This window comes from Acartia tonsa, chromosome 3, assembly GCF_053477335.1.
Source record: "Acartia tonsa isolate MP-2025a chromosome 3, ASM5347733v1, whole genome shotgun sequence".
NCBI classification, from domain to species: Eukaryota; Metazoa; Arthropoda; class Copepoda; order Calanoida; family Acartiidae; genus Acartia; species Acartia tonsa.
Genome location: NC_137262.1, coordinates 9,902,434 through 9,925,261, shown reverse-complemented (window position 1 = coordinate 9,925,261; position 22,828 = coordinate 9,902,434). Strand labels below are relative to the sequence as shown.

General features: G+C 31.1%; 2 protein-coding genes across 2 annotated transcripts; both read left to right on the top strand.

The window, feature by feature from the left end:
* Window positions 1–1,524: 1,524 nt before the first annotated feature.
* Window positions 1,525–16,917, top strand: LOC145313769 (uncharacterized). The gene is made up of 15 exons (XM_080153362.1): window positions 1,525–2,097; window positions 2,400–2,552; window positions 2,639–2,701; window positions 3,077–3,213; window positions 4,254–4,338; window positions 4,730–4,843; window positions 5,173–5,255; window positions 6,586–6,790; window positions 9,564–9,593; window positions 10,245–10,348; window positions 10,811–10,951; window positions 11,716–11,791; window positions 12,126–12,209; window positions 16,262–16,333; window positions 16,726–16,917. The coding sequence occupies exons 1-15, from the start codon at window positions 2,020–2,022 to the stop codon at window positions 16,915–16,917; spliced, it is 1,617 nt and encodes a 538-aa protein (XP_080009488.1). The 5' UTR covers window positions 1,525–2,019.
* A 174-nt stretch (window positions 16,918–17,091) lies between these two features.
* On the top strand, window positions 17,092–22,385 carry LOC145313264 (zinc finger X-chromosomal protein-like). The gene is made up of 3 exons (XM_080152585.1): window positions 17,092–17,339; window positions 18,538–18,615; window positions 22,089–22,385. Exons 1-3 carry the CDS (start codon window positions 17,155–17,157, stop codon window positions 22,303–22,305), a joined length of 480 nt encoding a protein of 159 aa, XP_080008711.1. The 5' UTR covers window positions 17,092–17,154; the 3' UTR covers window positions 22,306–22,385.
* Window positions 22,386–22,828: the final 443 nt, after the last annotated feature.

Genomic DNA, 22,828 nt, shown 5'->3' with positions numbered 1-22,828 from the left:
GCAAAGAATGCGGGAAAGGTTTCTATGATAAAAGAGACATGGACCTGCACGTGCAACGTATACATCTGCACACTAAAGAGCTTTGTATTGAGTGTGGTAAGGAGCTATCGGCGGGTCAGCTGAAGAACCATATCAAGAAATGTCACAGCGGTGAAGCTTTCAAGGTATTTTTTAAAAAAACATTGCATTCTTAATACGTTTCTTATTTACTTCCCTATAAAATACTTATGCAAAACAGTATTCTTGTGATTTATGCATGTAATCCGTTTTCTGAAATAGTAACCTTAACAACAATAAATAACCTAGATGTGGCCATTTTTAGGTTTATCTCATAAACTGTCCAGCTAAAGTCAGGGATCTAAACGGATAAGACAAAGACCTATAAATTGATGTACATCTTCAGTTTCTTATTAATTTTTTTCTTCAGACTTATTTTTGCTAACTATTTTTTTTTTCTCAATAGGTAAGAACTCTAAGTACCTCTACACGTCAAATACACTGGTGCTTGCTTACATGTGAAGACCGGAGCACCGAAAACCCCCCCCCCCCCGCTTAGTTTTGACAAAAATCAAAAATAAGGGGGGGGGTAGTTTTTTAATGTCTGGAAAACGGCAAGGAGGAAAAAAGCAAGGCAAGGCAAAGAATTAACCCCCCCCCCCTTAATTTTGAAGAAAATAAAAAATAAGGGGGGGGGGGGTAGTTTTTTCACTGTACAACACGCCAGAAAGTTGAGTGAGGTAAATCCAGTATACCAGAGGGGAAACCTTATAACAGGGATATTCATGTTTTGGAGCATAATTTCCTTATTTATTGACTGATTTTAGTAATTGATGTATCCCTAAACAGGTAGTCTTAAGGAGAATATATCAGAAGTGTTTTCATGGGGACTCACTGACATTTTAAGAAACAGCTTGTTGTTCTATTTTCCAGCAAAGCACTAATTTTCTAATTTCCTGCTTTTAATAAACAATAAAATTTACCTACCTATTCAATTACCTGATTAATGTTAATTTCAACCAATTAAATTCATACCTAATGTTATATAGGTATTGATATAGCATTTAATAATATCATTTTATTTCAGGTGATATGTCCTGTATGCGGTAAGAAAGTGGGCTACCTTGACGAACACATCAAATCTGTTCACAAAAAGGAGAAGAACTTCAAATGTCCACACTGCCCCTTGGAAGTATACAAAAAAAACACCCTAAAACGCCACCTTGCCTGGCATGAAAAGAAAAAGTTAACTGTAAATGGAACCCTGAAGAAGCCTAGGATTCTCAAACGTGATAAAGAAGAAATGGAAAGCTTAAGCCAAAATAACCAAGAACAAATAGATGTTTCTTATCATCCTGTGGCAGCGGGAGTTAGCAGTTCAAACAGCGGCTATGTTAACAGCTTTTCGTCCACAACAGCTGTGACTCAAAACAGCTCCACGGTCACAGCTGCTGCTCCTTTTCCGTTTGCCTTCCCTGATCCTTCAAATATTATCAACAGAGGGATATATTTTTCTAAATAATGCTTATGTTACTATAGGGGCAGAGTTGGGGGGAAGTCGATTTCAAATTTTAGTTCTCAGGGTGAGGGGTAATATTTTTATAGGGCGATTTCTCTTTTAAAGATTGTGGTACCCTCCCTAACAGACAGACAGACATCCTGTTACTTTTATATAAGGATTTACGGATATACTTCTTGTAAAATTAACTTGACAATAAAGCATTACATTAAAGCATAACCTACTTCTAATGGTGACATTTGTCCATTTTTATAATTTGAAAAAAATCAACCCTTGTCAAGAAAATTTCCAGTCCTATGACAAAATATGTCATTTAGATTTTTCAAGTACCTGAATTAAGATCTGTAAATTGTATAGGTAGGTATTCTATATTTATCCACTAACAGTATTAGAAATAATTTACCTATTGCATAATTATATGTACCTAATGAAAAATATTACTTCTATACTTTTTTATGAAATATTTTTAAGATTCATAATAAAATTTCAGATGATTGTAATGAATGTACCGTAAAATGAAAACTAGTTCAGAAAATATGGTTTTGTGTGGACAAAACGATCTACATTTTAATTATTTGTTGGTAAGTCCAATTCGAGATAGCCATGCATTTCTGGGAAGGTAGCTAATTCTATCTACGTTAGCTTAGTAGTGTAATATTTCAGGTGTAGGTATATAATGGAAAAGTTCTCGTAAAGATCGTCCAACATGCTTTTTAAAATCTTGAAAAATTTAATATCTTTCTTTCATTGATAACACTTCTAAAATTTTAGATTACTTATTTGCGAAATCTAAAGATGGATTTGTAGGTACAGATTGGTGTAGCAGCTTCCCAATAGCTGATTTTCTGATTCTATTTGTTAAGACCCAATTCTGTTATTTTAGGGTATTTTAACAAAGGAAAACAATGACCTGCTTATACAGTGTTCCAATGGAAGTGTCACCTGCAACCGTGTTCTTATATCACTATTTAGTGAACTAATTAGAACAATACAGTTACCTAGTAAGGATTTAGTTGTCTCCCTTCCTGATGTAAAGGTATAATATAAAAACTTAATTGTAAGCATAAATGTTTAATTGCATTCAAAAAACTACATCCAATATTTTTTTTATATATTTTTTAGATTGAAGAAATAACAAGTCTTTTAGAAAATATAACCAAACAAAAGATTGTACCTGAAAACGAGGTATTGTAATTTGTCAACAAACAAAAATAATAGTTTTTTATAGATATCAAGTTATTATGTTTAGTAATTAAATCAATGACTATTAGCAAAAGAGTAAAACACTAGAGGGAGAAAGTGTTAAATAATTTTATCTCCCCATCGCATCAACCTTGTGCAACCTTTCTAATGGGTCATTGAAAATCAACCAATGGTGTCGCTTATATTAACACAGCCAAGTAGCAGAAAATAATTTAGAAGCAGACGAAAAAGGTCAATGAAAAAGGAAGGGAAGTAGTTGTCTGTATATACATCTATACTGTAGATCTGTTAAATTAGCAAAGCCCTTTTGTTTTTAAATATAAAATGAATTTTATTGTAATTTTTTTCCATTTTCAGTCATTGTTAAAGCTGCTGTCAATAAAACCACCACTCCATAACTTTTCTTTAAATGAACCTGACAGTAAAGAATTGGAGGATTTTTTGTATCATCATTTATCAACCGATCTCTTATTGACTAAATCAAAGATACCTAGGAAAGTTTATGCGCATTTCTTAAAAATCAAAGTTCCACCAGTAAAATGAATTTTATTGGATTAATGCAACCATACCTACCTAAAAGGTGCATCGAAGTGTGGGGGTCTAAAAAGTTTTATTAAGTATTTTGCCTATTTAATGTTAAAAAGAAAGAAAAAATGATTATCTAGAGATTTTACTTATTTCTTTAGTTTTTTTTAGATTTCTTAATTATTTTTACGAAGACCTTTTAAAATGTTTGTATGATTCAAACAACCTCAGAGGGGAATTTAAGAAATGTAAAAAATATCAAAGAGATAAATAAAATTAAAGGATCTATTCTAGAAATTTTCAACTATTTATATTTAGCAACATGTACATCACTCCGCGACCTTTGGAATTGCTTCCAATCACAAGCTATATAAAATTTTATTGTTAGGATATGGAATGAAACACCACTACACTAGTTCACTCTCGCTTCTTGACTGCCTTGCTCAAACCATTGGTTTTAGTGAATAGTAGTATGGTATTCCTTGTTTCCAGCAATATTTACAATTACAAACATTATACAAAAATCAAAAATACATTAAACATATATACATATAATGAAAAATCTCGTTATATATTACTTCTTTTTCTCATTTAGAACAAAAATATTATTTATAATAACATTTTTTAGATACAAATTTGGTTGTATTGTATTTTTAGTTTTATGTTGATCAGATCATCTTTGGATGATGGTATGGTAGGTTTGTGTGTATATCTTGCTGAAATATATACATAGTTTAATAGATGAATTATCAGGTGTCTACTTTTATATTATAACCTCTGATTTCATGGATAGGTATAACACATAGGCTTGAGCTTCTGTTTTATAGAAAGGTTTATATTTGGTGATGTAACAGAAGTAATATCATTAAACCTCTGATAGTGTATAAAACAAACTTTTTGATTTGTTTCAATTATATTCTCAATGGATTCATTTATGATCATAATAATAATGCACTGATACATTAAACTATTGCAAATTACAAAAATGAACATAAACTTAAATTTGTAGAAAGAAAAATCAAAATAGAAATATTAAAAGAAAAGATCTGAAAAGAAATAAGGAACTAAATGAAACAGTACCTAATAATAAATTAGTAAGTATTTTTAACTTTTATTTAACATTCCATTTTCCTCTTTATTTACCTATGACTTTTTAAAAAAATGCATAAGTTTTTTCTTCTTCCACCAAAATGCTTTCTCGTCATTTGTATTGCCTTTTGGACATCTAAACCAGTGGTCTTTAAAAGCCCATTTTCCTCAGATTTCAACTTTTTGGCTAAGCGTATTAGAAATTTATAGTCGTAGGCAATCTGTTGAGACATAATTTTGCTTATGTTCGCCGTATTTCTTCGGATTTTTAATCTTTTTAGCCTATAAGTTTAATACTAAGGGGTTGAAATGTCTATTCTTGAAGGGCCAATATTCTTTCTTTTTCCATAAAAAGGAAACAGTTTTCATCTTGTTAATTTTATTATTTTATTTCAGCTTTATGATGAGGACATAGATAGTTTGAACCTGTGTTTTCACCAAGATCCTTACACTAACGACAAAGTTGACAAGTTAATCCATGAAACTAACAATGGTTTTTACGCTTGCAAGGTTAGATAATAGTTACTTATCGCATTGTGCTCTAGACAGCTTTCAGTGGATATTAAAATGAAAAATTATAAGATAAAAGCCAGTTTTGTTAGCCCCAAGGGGCCGAAGCCCAGCTCTAACAAAACTAGTAGGTAATAATTCTATGATTTTCATTATAGTAATTGTGAAAATTTATGTAAATCTTTGCTATTATTTTTCAGTAAAAATGCACAAGAACCCGGGTTATAATCCAGCGGATATTAATCGGTTTCAAAGCCATATTGGAAATTTTCCAACATATTTGAAATATGTTACATCTTTCAATTATTCTGTTTATAAATTTATTATAGTTTGAAGACTGTGCTTATACCAATAAAAAGAAGGTTTTGCTCAAATATCATGTGTTAGTTCATTTTAAACAAAGGCCAAAAAGGTAAAATAAATATTAATATAATCATTAAAATAGAAAAAATGTATAGGTAGTTTTGTTGATTAGTATCGCTAAAACAACAATATTGAAATATTTTTAAAAACTTATTAAGCTGAGATGCTAGTGTAGATAGCCTAAAGAACTTTTAATTTTTTATTGGTAATCTTCACTGGGAAAATATTAAACTTGTGCGTAAATTTTATTCTTTAATGACTATGAGTTGTAAATTTTCGTTAGATTCACCTATACTGTTTTAAATTTTTAAAAGCGAAGCTTTTCTATAATTAGGGTCGGTCCGTCCGTCCATCCGTCCGGATAGCTTTTGTCGTTAATTTTGGCATGTCAGAATTGTCTTATCGATTTCAAACTTTGCTTGATGATTTCTTTAGTAGTTAGGTACGATTTAGAAAGCGTAGCAATTCTATAATCATCACCAGAATGTCCGTACGTCCATTTTAAACATTTTTAACAACAAATTTTTATGTGATCTAAGGGGGGGGGGAAGTTTTGACACATTTGCGTAAACAGGGAGTATAGGCTTTATCTTTGGACTGAGAGTATAGGTTATTAGGGATAAAATCATTCTTGTATGATGAATTTTCCCAAGTTTTAAGATTTTTTGGATAGGCCTCCAGGTTTCGGAGCTCCAGGCCTCCAGGTCCTCTCTGTACAGGTAAAAATGAAAAAAAAAAATTTTTTTTGAAGAGTTAGAAGTCAACTTATGAAAAAAAAATATGCGTTTTTTTCTTCAAATATGTGAATAACATTCAAAAATATGCATATTTTGTTTCATAGGTTGACTTCTAACTCTTCAAAAAAAAAATTATTTTTTTAATTTTTACCTGTACAGAGAGGACCTGGAGGCCTGGAGCTCCGGAACCTGGAGGCCTATCAAAAAAATCTTAAAACTTGGGAAAATTCATCATATAAGAATGATTTTATCCCTAATAACCTATCCTCTCAGTCCAAAGATAAAGCCTATACTCCCTGTTTACGCAAATGTGTCAAAACTTCCCCCCCCCCTTATCCGATTGTTCTGATTTTTGGTATATTAATTCCTGGGACAACAAAGTACAATATTATAAGCAAAGCAACTCTTTAATCAAGTCCAAAAAATTGAAAGTATGTCCAAAAACATTACCCTGTACCTATCAAGAAGTTTTTCAACAAATTTTCTCACAATTTTGCTTTCTTTCATTTATATTCCGATTATTCAGTTCTGACACTATACAAGTGTTAATGTCTGTTTGTCCTACCGTTTCAGATCTTCGCTTTTATGGATGTTGTCATCCTTGTTATAGAATTATTTTACTATTAAGAGATATTATTTTAGGAAGAAGAGAAAAATATTAAGTACCATTGAATTAAATAAAGACGAATCTGATGGTTTTGAAATAGATAACGCGGAAATTTATTCAAACGACGATTCTAATGACGAAGCTTTAGAAAACAATATAACAGAAAAATTAGATGTTAAAGATGAACCAGAGATAATAACAAAAAAGCTTAAAAGCTCAAAACTTTCAACGATAGAAAAGGTAATAATTTTGTATCCTCTCTTCTGTCTGTAGCAAAGAATACTTGTAACTGCTGAACTGATATGGTTCTCCTTTACAGTGGAGCTTTTTATAGGTCCATGGAAGGTTTTAATTTTTTACAGAAGGGTTTTTTCCATCCTTTTACTTAAAAAAAGGGGGGGGGGGTTACTTACCCCCCTCCCCCAACCAAGTTAAATGTCAACTTTTTTGTTTGTTTAATCTAACTGGTCAGCTTATATAACGAAAAATCACGAAACCTATACGTGTTTTTCAGCTGTCGTTGGGAGGCAACACATAGTAATATATTGCCCCCCAAATATTATTTATATTTATTTCACTTGCTGTTTATACCTTATTCCTGCTAACTGGTGGTTAATATGCAGGGAGGGAGATAGACTGCAGGTAATACTGCTCTCAAAAGTTAATAAACTTGGTCTGTCATTCGCAATCCAAAAACTATTGCTAATACCAGATTAGGGGAGCCGTTTGATTTTGGTGCGGCTCCAGCTCCGGCTTCAACCTAAAATCAAGAAAAACTTAACATATATTTTTTTGCCAATTCTATTTTTTACTTTTGAAGGTTTTAAGTTCAATTTTTAAAATAAATGGACTTAAAAAAACTTAAAATGTGCGTTTGCACACGACAAAACAGAGTAACCAAATTAAAATTAATAAGAAAGATCTCTGTTTTTAGCTAACCCGGAGCCGGAGCCGTTTTTACCGAAAATTACGGCTCCAGCTCCGGCTCCACAACGCTGGCTAATACGATTAAATCTTGATTTGATTGTGTAAAGCGTTAATGTTTAAACTAACTCTTATCTACAAAAGGATTAATTTTGTTTATCCTAATTTAAGGGGTACAATAATTTATCATTGTCCCATCCCTGTGAATACGCGATTTTATGAAAACTTTTAATTTCACAATGCTACTTTAAAAGTAAATACCTACTTTCTATTTATTAAAGTACTACGACTATAAATTATTTTGCGCGTAGTTTACAATAATATTTTCACTTGGTAGATGCGTTGCATCTCTGTAAGTGCAAACTTTCCTCATTCCATTTAATCCCCAAGAAATTTTGTGTATAATGTAAATGATTTGATTTTGATCAGAATAAATATAAAAAGATTATATAAACGAACAATCCCATTATTGGACAGTCCGACCACAAAAAGGGTTAGAAAGTGTAACTATTTGTGTACAAATGGGTAGTTTTTTTTTCTTTTATTAAGTTAGTAAGTTAGCCAATATTAGTGTTTTTTTTTATTTTGGGATAAAGCTTGCGGGATTAATGTGTCTGATTTGGCAATTAATTTATTTAGTTTAAGCAACATATGTAACTTAAGGACGAGATGTAACTTGAATTACTTTATATCTCTATCTATAATACAAAGTAGAATGATGTCTGTCTGTCTGTCTGTCCGTCCGTCTGTCTGTCCTTCCGTCCGTCCGTCCCTTAAGATCTCGGTAACCACTGAACCGATCGGAATCTACTCTTCAGGGAATATACCTACTGGTCCTGTGGTGGTTTTAGGCTATTTTCTTGGGGAGTGGGACACCCCTAACCCCCCCAAAAAACAATTTTTTTTTTGAAGATTTCCTTGGTCATTTTTTTCATTTTTATTTTTTTTAATTTTTATTTTTTTATTTTATTTTGTTGAAGGTTTCCTTGGTCCTTTTTTTTGCTGAAGATTTCCTTGGTCCTTTTACGAATTTTGCCTTAATTTTTTTTACAATATCTTGGGGAAAAGCCCCTAGATGCTAGGGGCGAAGCCACTAGTTTATCTATAATTTACCAATCAGTCAGCCTTTTTCTATTGTCCTATTTCTTCCCTCTAACAACCTTTGATTTATGTACTACCAGCAGCTTCGCCCCTAGCCTCTAGGGTCTTTGCCCCAAGAGGTAATTTAAAAAAATGAAGTACCTCTGGTGCTGCAACCACCACATTTTAAATTAACCCCCTAAGAAAATAGCCTAAAACCACCACAGGACCAGTAAATATATTCCCTGAAGAGTAGAATCCAATCGGTTCAGTAGTTACCGAGATCCTAAGCTTCAGACAGACGGAGAGACATCAAGCTATTTTGTATTATATATTATACAGGGAGGAAGGGGACATTGAGCTGCTTGTTCACTAGTACTGAAAGTTTTGTAATAACATTTTCTCGTATTCATTCGAATCCGGTGGATAGGAACCGGTTCTCATCCATACGAAAAAACTATGTCTAGCATCGTATTATATCCAGCTTTCTACGAATAAAAAAATGTACAATCATAAGATTTAAACCAGTTTTTTTAGCCGGTGCCTTCGGTACCTCGGGGCTAAAAAAAACTAGTTTTAATCTTATAATTGTACATTCTATATCCGCGGAAAGCCGTTTATAATACGATGCGAGAAATAACTATTCTTAATCTTTGGTTTATCAACTTTTGGGACTTTTATTGCATTTTGATTGGTTGGTTCATAAAGTTGAGTGTCCAAACGCTTTAACCATTAATCTACAGAAGGAGTTATTTTGTGTATCATCATTCGGGATGCACATCAATTTATCGGCCATTGTCTTATCCGTTTAGATTGCAGATTACTATGAATTATATGCATGTCTACGGCCGTTTGCGATCTTGTTTCTAATCCTTATTCTAAATATTAAATAACCGCAAAAAAAATCTACTAAAAAATGTTAGCATGTTATCTCTTTAAATAATACAAATATTATTACGGAAAAATATATATGCAGTGTGACATCATTAATTACAATCATTTATTTTAGGCAAATAGTAAACGAAAGAAGAAGACAAAGGTTTTTATCTCATATTTGATTTGGATAATTTAAATACAAGTTCATACATAACATACAAGGATAAATAGGACATTTATAGACAGTCAAGTGTCAAATACTAATAAATATATTATTACTATAAGCATAGATACAAAATACTCTAATTCAATTCATCTCAATTTTAAAACAGAAAAGGCCTGGGGAACATTAAACATTTTAGTTAGCTATATATATTATGATTAAATGTCATTTTTAAAATTTTGCCATTCTATGAGATATAATACAAATTCAAACAAACACTTTACTTGGTGTAAAGCTTATATCAATTTTGTTATATGTAGACATTACTAAACCAATAATAGTTAATTGTTGCATCTTATTATATACAGCTCTCCGCGGATATTAAAATAAAAAAATATAAGATTAAAACAGTTTTGTTAGCTCCGAGGGGCCGAAGACCTGGTCTGACAAAACTGGTGTTAATTTCATAATTTTTATTTAATATTTGTGATAAAATGCCTGCATTATGCTATACATAATTTTTTAGTATGGCCGAGAACCGGTTCAATCGGTTTCGAAGCCATTCTGGAAAAGATTGATATTTAATCATACACAAAAGCAAACAAGAATGGTTGGCTAAATAATTATGAGAGAAAAATTCTTAAAAATAAGGATTTACCATCAGACATGAAAAAGAGATGTGAAGAATATATTTCTCACCACAAGGAAACAAAAGAATTTGCATGTACATACCAAAATTGTGAATATAAAAAGGGGTAAGCATTTTTTTTAATATTAGAAAAGCAGCTCTATAATTCACTTTGTTTGTCTGTCTGTCCGTACGGACAGCTGCTATTAAATATGGATGAAACCATGGTAAGATGGTAATTATTATTGAGATATTAGTTTCTATTGATTTGATTTGCTGTGCTAGAAATAGACTAATTTCATCCTGGGTACTTCTTTATAATTCGCCTTGTCTGTCCTCTCAACTAAAAAAAATGAATAAAAACGGAAGGAATACAATGAAATTAAACGGCCACTAAAATAATTATGCATCTAGAACTTGTTGCTAAAATTACCTTGACTAAAACATATCTACTTACTAACTCATTTTTCCATCAGAACTGATTTTATTGCCCAGCTTTAAAAAAAAAAACTATTTACATAAATTTATTTTTTTAGTGAATTTAATCTTGTAAGTTTTATTACTTCTTTATTATCCATTGAATATTAAGGTCAAAAATAAATGTGTACAATCATGTGATAAAGCACCTTGGAATAAAACTATTCTCATGTGACGAATGTCAACAAAATTTTGCAACATCTAAACTTTTGAAGAAACATGTTGCGCAAGAACATCTTAGTGAAGAAATGAGGTTGGTAATGTTTTATACTACTTAAAACTCATGGATTTAAAGGGATAAGATTATGGCTGATATATGGATGTTAAACCCCAATGATTATACATAAAAATACCCCTTCTGTAGATTACAATTAATAGTTGAAACGTTTGGACACCCTACTGACTTTATGAACAAACCAATCAAAATTTAAGTCCCCAAAGTTGTTATAAACCTTTGGGGACTTGTGTAATAAACAGCCTAATGTCCCCTCCATTCCTGTTAATACTAAATATTAATGGCGAATCAGCTCTCTATAAGACTTTAACGTAAAAAATTCTAGGATATTTTAGGGGAGCAGTATCTCTTTTCCGTCTAAACTCACGGGGAACTTTTATTATGTAAATTAAAGTAATTAATAGAAAATCAACTCTTTAATGGCACGACCTTTTTTATCTGGAATTAAAAACTGTGTATGGTTTGGGTCAAGGAATTCCCTCCGCTCTTATTAATTTCACTTGCCTAGCATAATAGAAGTTGGTACCATTTTACCCCAACATAACAACTACCTGGATCCCCCTGTTAAGGACCTTTTTCATCTGCTTGCAAATTGTTTTCTGCTATTTGGCTGTGTTAGTTTTACCAACACTATTGTTTTTTTTAACGGCCCAACAGAGAGTCGGCACAAGGTCCTTGGGATGGGGACAAACAGTTATTTAACCCCTTTCCCCCCTTTAGTGTTTTACTGCACTAATTACCTACTAAGTAAAAAACTGAAAAGTGTTGTATATTTGTCATAGGTCAGCATTTAATTCATGGATAATTGAAAGCGCAGATCTGACAGGACAGTCTTGGTTAAAATGTTCCTACCCTCAGGTAAAAAATTCCATGTCATTAAAGTTAAAACCTAAATGTCAATATATGTTTAGTTTATGTAATTGTATTATTTTCCGAGCGCGGAGGGAAATAGGAAAGCTTACAAGATTAATTTTTTTTATTTTAATGGCCCTGAGGGACAATAATATATGGATCAATCCTATAAATTTTAATTGTCATTTCCTGGACAATTTATATAAAACCGTATCACGTGTTTTGTCACAGATTATATTGAAAAAATAATACGAATTAAATGAAAATAAAATAAAGAATTTAGATTTTAAAACCTAACTTCTTAGTAAAAAATTAAACATGTGAAACCTTTTTATTTCAGTGCACTTATACTGGTGCTTCTAAGAAAGCTGCTGGTTTACATGCATTATCCGCACATACAGAAAAATCTTTCATTTGTCACCAGGAAAACTTTAGTTGATCATTCAAGCACCAGTAATACGTTTTAGAACACGACATATGTAATTCAATATTTGTAAAAGGATAACCCCCTCTCCCTTTTTCCCTTAGTTTTGATAGTTACTGAGATTTTTGGGACATGCACATCCTTCGTCTGTAACATGATAAAAAAACTACTATTTCTAATAAGGAATGTATCTAAAGGGATGAAACATTATACTAGTCCAAAAGTTTGGGAACTTTTATAAAATCATTATTGGATTTTACATAACAAATTAGAAATAGTTTTATATGCAGAAGGATTAATTTTGTTTATCATAATTTCGGGTGTACTTCAATATATCGTTCTTTGTCTTATCCCTTAAGATCCCTGAACGTGAACAAAGACTAACTATTGTTAACTCTGTATACTAACTATTGTTAACTCTCTATACTAACTATTGTTAACTCTCTATACTAATTAGTTCCAGTGGGACATCCAAAAAATTTAAAATTGACTTTTATCTATCCTAGGAATTAATAATGGCTGTAAGTAGACAGCTAGAAAAGAAATTTTTAAAAAATATTCATTTTTGGCGGATTTATGCCATTTTTAAAAAAGGTAGTGAAAAATTTCTTTTCAGTTTTGATGATTTTCCAGATTTTTTTACACAATTTTTTCAAAGCAACAAAAAATACATTTATGTTCATCTTATGAAAATAATTTTTGATTGAGGTACTTTTCAGATACCTGTACCAATGTCTAATTAAAGAAAAATTTTAAAAAAATATTTTTTTGGTGGTGTAAATTGACATTTTGTGAGAAAATTTCACCAAAAATATTAAGATTTTTAACCCCAAAAAATCAGTTTTCTCCATTTTACCCAAAAACGGCCAGGATGCCCCGGGTTTTGCAACAATAATATTAATATGCAACATGTATTGTGTTTAAAACAGTTTTCATAACCTGGGGCCTCCCGGCCGTTTTTGAGTAATTGAGCATTTTACATTGCATGGTTTGAACAATTTCGTTCTTGTTAATTTGAAATTTTCCCTCGTTAGAGGGGGAAGGAGTCATTTTAGAGCCCAAAGTCATCTCTGCAATGTTTTCTAACTTTTTGAGGCGGAACTTTCTTTACTTATGCATTATTTGCCTTCGGCCAACCGTTTTGCCGTTATTTGCCGCCGTAGGTGTGATTTTTAACGATTTTTGCCGTTCTCGCGGTTTTAATGGACATTTAAGGGAACAAGGAGTCCTTAAAAAAAGATGACTTATTATTACTTTTATTTTAGCAATTAAATTTGCTAAATTTCATGTGTTCTGAAAAAAATTGTATTTCTAACTGGTTTTGGTTCAGCAGAAATTCAAATTCGGGGATTAATTATAATATTGCAAAAACATTATATATGCGTCTGAGAGAGAGAGAGAAATATACCTTTGAGAGAGAATATAATATAAGCAATTATGTTTATATTCTTATACAAACTTTAAATGAAGATAGCTAGACTTAGAATAAAGGTATTAACACAAAATCAAAAGTGTTTTGAAAATTATGTTATTGTTGTTTATATCTGTAAAAAAAACATTAGAAAACATGCCTTATTAGTGTCCTATTTTACTTATACTGGACCTACCTAAAAATGCCGGGACTCGAACTGGGTGCACCTGACGCTATATTCATGTTCACAAACATTGTTTGCATTGAAGAAATATTTACATAGACGTTTATTTTGTTAAAATATTCCTATCCTAACTAAAGTTATGAAGGTTTATAGATTTTTTAAAAACAGGGTAGCTTCGCTCCTCCAAAACCGCCAGACGTACTTACCAAATGCACATTAGAAGTTAACAGGAGCAAAATTTATGTTATTATTGAGTTAAAGCAAAAGAAATTACATCATTTCGTCAAATACAAGCTTTTTTATTGATGTTTACTTTTGTCTACCCTTAATGTCCCGTTTTTTGGCAAAAGATCCCACTGTGTACTAACTATTGTTAACTCTCTATACTAACTATTGTTAACTCTCTATACTAACTATTGTTAACTCTCTTTACTAACTATTGTTAACTATCTATACTAACTATTGTTAACTCTCTATACTAACTATTGTTAACTCTGTATACTAACTATTGATAACTCTCTATACTAACTATTGTTAACTCTCTATACTAACTATTGTTAACTCTGTATACTAACTATTGTTAACTCTCTATACTAACTATTGTTAACTCTCTATACTAACTATTGTTAACTCTGTATACTAACTATTGTTAACTCTGTATACTAACTATTGTTAACTCTCTATACTAACTATTGTTAACTCTCTATACTAACTATTGTTAACTCTCTATACTAACTATTGTTAACTCTCTATACTAACTATTGTTAACTCTGTATACTAACTATTGTTAACTCTGTATACTAACTATTGTTAACTCTCTATACTAACTATTGTTAACTCTCTATACTAACTATTGTTAACTCTGTATACTAACTATTGTTAACTCTGTATACTAACTATTGTTAACTCTCTATACTAACTATTGTTAACTCTCTATACTAACTATTGTTAACTCTCTTTACTAACTATTGTTAACTATCTATACTAACTATTGTTAACTCTCTATACTAACTATTGTTAACTCTCTTTACTAACTATTGTTAACTATCTATACTAACTATTGTTAACTCTCTATACTAACTATTGTTAACTCTGTATACTAACTATTGATAACTCTCTATACTAACTATTGTTAACTCTCTATACTAACTATTGTTAACTCTGTATACTAACTATTGTTAACTCTCTATACTAACTATTGTTAACTCTCTATACTAACTATTGTTAACTCTGTATACTAACTATTGTTAACTCTGTATACTAACTATTGTTAACTCTCTATACTAACTATTGTTAACTCTCTATACTAACTATTGTTAACTCTCTATACTAACTATTGTTAACTCTGTATACTAACTATTGTTAACTCTCTATACTAACTATTGTTAACTCTCTATACTAACTATTGTTAACTCTCTTTACTAACTATTGTTAACTATCTATACTAACTATTGTTAACTCTCTATACTAACTATTGTTAACTCTCTATACTAACTATTGTTAACTCTTTATACTAACTATTGTTAACTCTCTATACTAACTATTGTTAACTCTCTATACTAACTATTGTTAACTCTGTATACTAACTATTGTTAACTCTGTATACTAACTATTGATAACTCTGTATACTAACTATTGTTAACTCTCTATACTAACTATTGTTAACTCTGTATACTAACTATTGTTAACTCTCTATACTAACTATTGTTAACTCTCTATACTAACTATTGTTAACTCTGTATACTAACTATTGTTAACTCTCTATACTAACTATTGTTAACTCTCTATACTAACTATTGTTAACTCTCTATACTAACTATTGTTAACTCTGTATACTAACTATTGTTAACTCTCTATACTAACTATTGTTAACTCTCTATACTAACTATTGTTAACTCTCTATACTAACTATTGTTAACTCTGTATACTAACTATTGTTAACTCTCTATACTAACTATTGTTAACTCTCTATACTAACTATTGTTAACTCTCTTTACTAACTATTGTTAACTATCTATACTAACTATTGTTAACTCTCTATACTAACTATTGTTAACTCTCTATACTAACTATTGTTAACTCTTTATACTAACTATTGTTAACTCTCTATACTAACTATTGTTAACTCTCTATACTAACTATTGTTAACTCTGTATACTAACTATTGTTAACTCTGTATACTAACTATTGATAACTCTGTATACTAACTATTGTTAACTCTCTATACTAACTATTGTTAACTCTGTATACTAACTATTGTTAACTCTCTATACTAACTATTGTTAACTCTCTATACTAACTATTGTTAACTCTGTATACTAACTATTGTTAACTCTCTATACTAACTATTGTTAACTCTCTATACTAACTATTGTTAACTCTCTATACTAACTATTGTTAACTCTGTATACTAACTATTGTTAACTCTCTATACTAACTATTGTTAACTCTCTATAGTGTGGTGAGTCTTTCCTAACAGAATCCAGTCTTGTTCACCATACAAAATACAAACACAAAAATGATCACAAGGTAACTAAACAAAAAAATCATTGAAGGATGGGACATTGGACTGTAAATATAATTGTACTAGTATCCAAAGTTTTATAAACACGTTCTCTTATTCGTTGGCTGGAAAACTTTGAATTATTTTATTAAATCTTTATTTTTTGGTTAATTCTAACAGTTTCGGAACTTGCTTACAAATAGTTAAGTCTACAAAAAAAGTAATTTTGTTTATGATCATTGTGTATAATATAATAGGTATGCATTAATTTTAACGTTCATTTATAATATAAACACATAATTTTTGTAACATGGTAGGTATATTTTTCATGACAAGATTTGAAGAAATTAAACTATTAAAACATATGAAAAGCAGATACTCTACATTTACATCTTAATCAACAAATCAAAATGTCTAGGTTGATGAAGTGCCAGGTGAACAGCTGATGTATCAATGTGAATTCTGTACAAAACAGTTTAAAACCTTGTCGTACCTGGCTGCTCATGAAAACGAACACAAAGGAAATGTTATTATTTACCTGGATGATACCTCTGGGGATAGTTGTAACGTTGAGCAAGTCCTTTGCATTTGCTCACTAGGCACTAAATAGATTTTTTTTAAAGCTATCAATCTATGAAATAGATCTGACATTATAAAGTAAAAAAGATTTTCATTAAGAAATTAAATCTCGAAAATTGACGAAACGATTGAAATGTGCTCTTTAGTTAAGATTTATATACGTAGTTAGGTGGTTTCAGGCTATATAAGTTCTAAATAATAATATTATATTCTAGGTGTGCGTCCATTTCAATGTGACGCCTGTGGCAAATCATTTGCCAGCGCCGGAATGTTGCGGTCACACAAATTCACCCACGCCCCGAGAATATTCAAATGCGATTGTTGTGAGCAATCATTTCCTCGTAGAAACACTTTGCTTGTACACTTACGGGCTGTGCATATGCAAGAGAAACCATATGAATGTGATTTATGCGGACAAAGATTTCCCAGGAGTAGCAGTATGACGAGACACAGGTCAGATGTTACTTACTTTTTTTTCTTAAATTAGTTGCTTCGTCCCAAGCCTATAGGGGAGGGCAAAGGAGGTGAGGAAAATTAAATAGTATAAAGCCAACAAAGACATTTACAAAGCTTCCCCGAAAAGTTAAATCAATTCAGACCTTCAGTTACCGAGATAAAAAAAATATGCTGTAGTTTTAAAATACAATATGAATTTTAATTATTTTTCTTAGGTTATCTTTTGTTACTAATAATAAAATTCCATAAACTCAGCATATCTCTAACACTTGAGCTTAGCTGCTCGCTAACTAAACTTTGTTCGTCATTCATTTATATATACGAATACAGTTTCTATCTAGTACTACGCATGCAGTCTTCGTTTAAATTTTTTTTACTGTTTAAGTAACTAGCGGCTGCGCCTCAAGCATAGTGATATTCTTTAAACCATCCTAAGACTTGATTCTAGTAATAAATTAGCCTAAAACCGTCCTGGAACCTATTTAAGCTTCTCCAAAATAAAGAACTTAATAGGTTAATTAGATGTCGAAATCTTGTGCTACAGACAAAAAAAAACTTACAACTTTACATAAAAGGATATTATTGTTTTTTTATTACATTTTTTCTTTCTAATTATAGTATTGTTGGGTTTTCGAAGCTGCGCTACTTAAAAAACAATTGCTTTCTCTTGCTGTATAAAAATTTATTTCTTATCTTATTAAAAAAATATAAATTTTTTATTTGTTTATCGTGCTTTTTTATGGATTCCTATTATTCAGGGAATTGTTAATTTACAATCCCTTTTTCCAATCATAATTGGCGTTCACTTTTTCTGTCTGACAGTCATTCAGTCAGGCCGTAACGCTCTGTTGGACTGGGATTAACCCAGCTGATATGAAAGCTAGACCTGGGACTTTTCTTGTCAACATTTCCATCAATAGGAAGCATGTTTAAGAATATAACACCATTGGCAGTGCGACTGCGTTAAGCAGCTTTTTAGCGTCTTTTTTTTATCTGTTTCTGGATACCAAATATATATTTGGTGTTTTTGTCAGGTTTAAAAATTGTTTTGGGTAAAATTAGATTTCCTGAACATTTGCTTGAAAAAAACACTTTATCCGCTGTCTATACATGTTTTTGTGCTTTGCTACTTATGGATGTTGTCATTCTTGTTCGTATATGAACCCATCCCTGAATATAATTAATTAATATTTAGGAGAATCCACACAGGGCTGCCTAGCTATCAATGTCAATATTGTCATAAAACAACCACACAGCGCGGAGATCTTAATAGGTAAGTGGTTCATCTACAAATCATGTACTAAAATTAAAGGCTGTCTGTATGTCCGCTACGATCTGATAAAGGCTGAACAGATTGTTCCCCAATATGAAAAGAGTTTTAATCTTAGTTCTATGACATTCTCCAATTGAGATATAAAAATCCCCCCTCCCCCCCACCAAAAAAAAAAAAATATTTTAATAAAATTATAGTTTAGTTTAAATAAGCAATTGAAAATAAAAAATATCTATCGTTTATTGAATGTTCAAACTACGTGTTAGGAAATAACTAATAAGGGGGGGGGGGGGGAAGTTTGTACACTTATAGGAAATGAAATTCAGTACCAAAGATTGGGAGGGTACTGTGGGCTTGTTTTTAAAGTTATCAACCTAATTCTTTTTGTAGGCTCTCTTATATGACTGGATATACACGTATTTCTTTGAAAATTGAATTTCAGCACTTTCCTTCTAGGGGCTTGTGGAGCAATAGGCCCCCCAAAACACTAAAAATATGAGTTCTGAACTTATTTTTAAAGATATCAACCTGATTTTTCTTACAATACTTTTTTTAACATAACCGAATCAACGAACCATTACAGATTTCATTTTGGGACTTTCCTTCTAGGGGCTTGTGGAGCAATAGACCCCTCAAAACACTAAAAATATGAGTTCTGACCTTATTTTTAAAGATATCAACCTGATTTTTTTTTTACAATACTTTTTTAACATAACCGAATCAACAAACCATTACAGATTTCATTTTGGGACTTTCCTTCTAGGGGCTTGTGGAGCAATAGACCCCCCAAAACACTAAAAATATGAGTTCTGACCTTATTTTTAAAGATATCTACCTGATTTTTTTTTAATAATACTTTTTTAACATAACCGAATCAACGAACCATTACAGATTTCATTTTGGGACTTTCCTTCTAGGGGCTTGTGGAGCAATAGACCCCCAAAACACTAAAAATATGAGTTCTGACCTTATTTTTAAAGATATCAACCTGATTTTTTATAATACTTTTTTAACATAACCGAATCAAAGAACCATTACAGATTTCATTTTCGGACTTTCCTTCTAGGGTGTAGTGGAGCAATAGACCCCCCAAAACACTAAAAATATGAGTTCTGACCTTATTTTTAAAGATATCAACCTGATTTTTTTAACACTTTTTTAACATAACCGAACTTGGTAACTTTTACAGATTTCATTTGGGACTTTCCTTCTAGAAGCTAGTGGGGCAAAAGACATGCTGTATTTGTTGCAATTGAAAAACCAATCAATAACTAATAGTTTTCTTTTTTTACACTGAATACTTAATTTTTTTTCAATTATGTAGATAGTTTTTAACTTTTTAAATTTTTTAAAATTTGTTAGGATACATCATCATTTTTAGTCTTTGTACAGTATTTCTATACCAAGTATTATGAAACCTTAATCTAGTCGTCTTAATGTAATTTTTTTTCAGAATACTACATAATATTTGAATATGACTGTGAATTGATTCAAGCGCATTTTTATTGGACCCTAGAAGGAAATCAAAATATGTAATGATTACCTAGTTCATTTATGTGAAAAAATTTCACATTAAAAAAATATTTTTAGTGTTTTGGAGATCTTTTGCTTCACTAGCTTCTAGAAGGAAAGTCCCAAAAATAAAATCTGTAAAAGTTACCAAGTTCAGTTATGTTAAAAAAGTGTTTTATAAAAATCAGATGATATCTTTAAAAATAAGGTCAGAACTCATATGTTTAGTGTTTTGGGGGGTCTTTTGCTCCACTAGTCCCTAGAAGTAAAGTCCCAAAATGAAATCTGTAATGGTTCATTAAGTCAGTTGTTAAAAAAGTTTTCTTTAAAAAATCAGGTTGACATCTTTAGAAATAAGCTCAGAACTCCTATTTTTAGTGTTTTTTTGGAGTCTTTTGTTCCACTAGCTCTAGCAGGAAAGTCCAAAAATGAAATCTGTATTGTTTCGTAGTTTTGGTTATGTTAAAAAAGTATTATAAAAAAATCGGGTTAATATCTTTAAAAATAAGCTCAGAACTCATATTTTTAGTGTTTTTGGGATCTTTGCTCCACTAGCCCCTAGAAGGAAAGTCCCAAAATGAAATCCGTAATGGTTTCTTAGTTCGGTTATGTTAAAAAAGTATTATTTTTAAAAAATCAGTTTGATATATTTAAAAATAAGCTCAGAACTCATATTTTTAGTGTTGGGGTCTTTTGCTCCACAAGCCCCTAGAAAGAGAGTCTTAAAATGAAATCTGTAATAGTTCGTAGATTTTGGGGGTCTTGCTCCACAAGCCCCAAGAAGGAAAGTACCAAAATGAAATCCGTAATGGTTTCTTCAATCGGTTATGTTGAAAAAGTATTATTTTTAAAAAATCAGGTAGATATCTTTAAAAATAAGCACAGAACTCATATTTTTAGTGTTTTTTGGGGTCTTTTGCTCCACAAGGCCCTAGAAGGAAAGTTTCAAACTGAAATCTGTAATGGTTCGTTGATTCGTTTATCTTAAAAAAGTATTATTGAAAAAAATCAGGTTGATATCTTTAAAAATAAGGTAAGAACTCATATTTTTAGTGTTTTGGGGGGTCTATTGCTCCACAAGCCCCCAGAAGGAAAGTCCCAAAATGAAATCTGTAATGGTTCGTTGATTCGGTTATGTTAAAAAAGTATTATTAAAAAAAAATCAGGTTGATATATTTAAAAATAAGGTCAGAACTCATATTTTTAGTGTTTTGGGGGGTCTATTGCTCCACAAGCCCCTAGAAGGAAAGTCCCAAAATGAAATCCGTAATAATTTCTTCAATCGGTTATGTTGAAAAAGTATTATTTTTAAAAAATCAGGTAGATATCTTTAAAAATAAGCACAGAACTCATATTTTTAGTGTTTTTTGGGGTCTTTTGCTCCACAAGGCCCTAGAAGGAAAGTCCCAAAATGAAATCTGTAATGGTTTGTTGATTCGGTTATGTTAAAAAGTATTATAAAAAATCAGGTTGATATCTTTAAAAATAAGGTCAGAACTCATATTTTTAGTGTTTTGGGGGGTCTATTGCTCCACTAGGCCCTAGAAGGAAAGTCCCAAAATGAAATCTGTAATGGTTCGTTGATTCGGTTATGTTAAAAAAGTATTATAAAAAAAAATCAGGTTAATATCTTTAAAAATAAGTTCATAACTCATATTTTTAGTGTTTTGGGGGGTCTATTGCTCCACAAGCTCTAGAAGGAAAGTGCTGAAATTCAATTTTCAAAGAAATACGTGTATATCCAGTCATATAAGAGAGCCTACAAAAAGAATTAGGTTGATAACTTTAAAAACAAGCCCACAGTACCCTCCCAATCTTTGGTACTGAATTTCATTTCCTATAAGTGTACAAACTTCCCCCCCCCCCGTATGTCCTTTGTACACGTTGTGATCTATTTTATCTAAATTTCTCTTATAGAGCTAGTAAACAATTACATGAGACATGTTTAATTTATAATTTAGGCATATAGCAAAGATGCACACCTGGGCTCGTCATTCAGGTGATCAGGAGCAGGTTCAAGCTGCTGGGGCTGGACAAGCAGGGCTCCAGGAATCTACTCTACCTGATCTACCTCCAGCTGGAGACCAGGACAACCAGCTAGAATCCATAACAGCACCTGTAGAAGAACATACTTATGTCATTACCCATGTAGAAAACGTTTACATCCAGAGAAAATAATTCTTATCAATATTTATTTATATTTATATAAAGTAATAAAAAAGTATTTTTGATAAAAATAAATTTATGATTTAAGAATGCTTGGGTCATCGGATTAATTAATTCATTATGTATGTACAGTATATTTTTTGTTTAGTAACAATCCTGGCCTTATATAAAATTAACAGGATCTGTGTGTGTCTATCTGTCTGTACCGAAGGATCTCGCCAATCGCTTAACCTATATGGTTCTCCTTAACAATATGATTCTCATAGGAACTGGAAAGGTTTATAATTTTTTGGGGGAAGATACCAACACACTCCATGGAGAAATGAAGATATAATTATTAAACATTCAGAGGTAGCATAATCTGCATTGTTAATATTAAGGACATGTCCTTGGACAAGAGACAGTGTTTCCATTTATGCGTTCCAAGATTTTAAAAAAAGGCATCTTTTTTTATTTTGCCATTTCATATCCATTTTTTGTTTGTTATCTCATTCCTAGTTTTGGGCCTTAGTTATCATATAATTTGCTAGTTGCT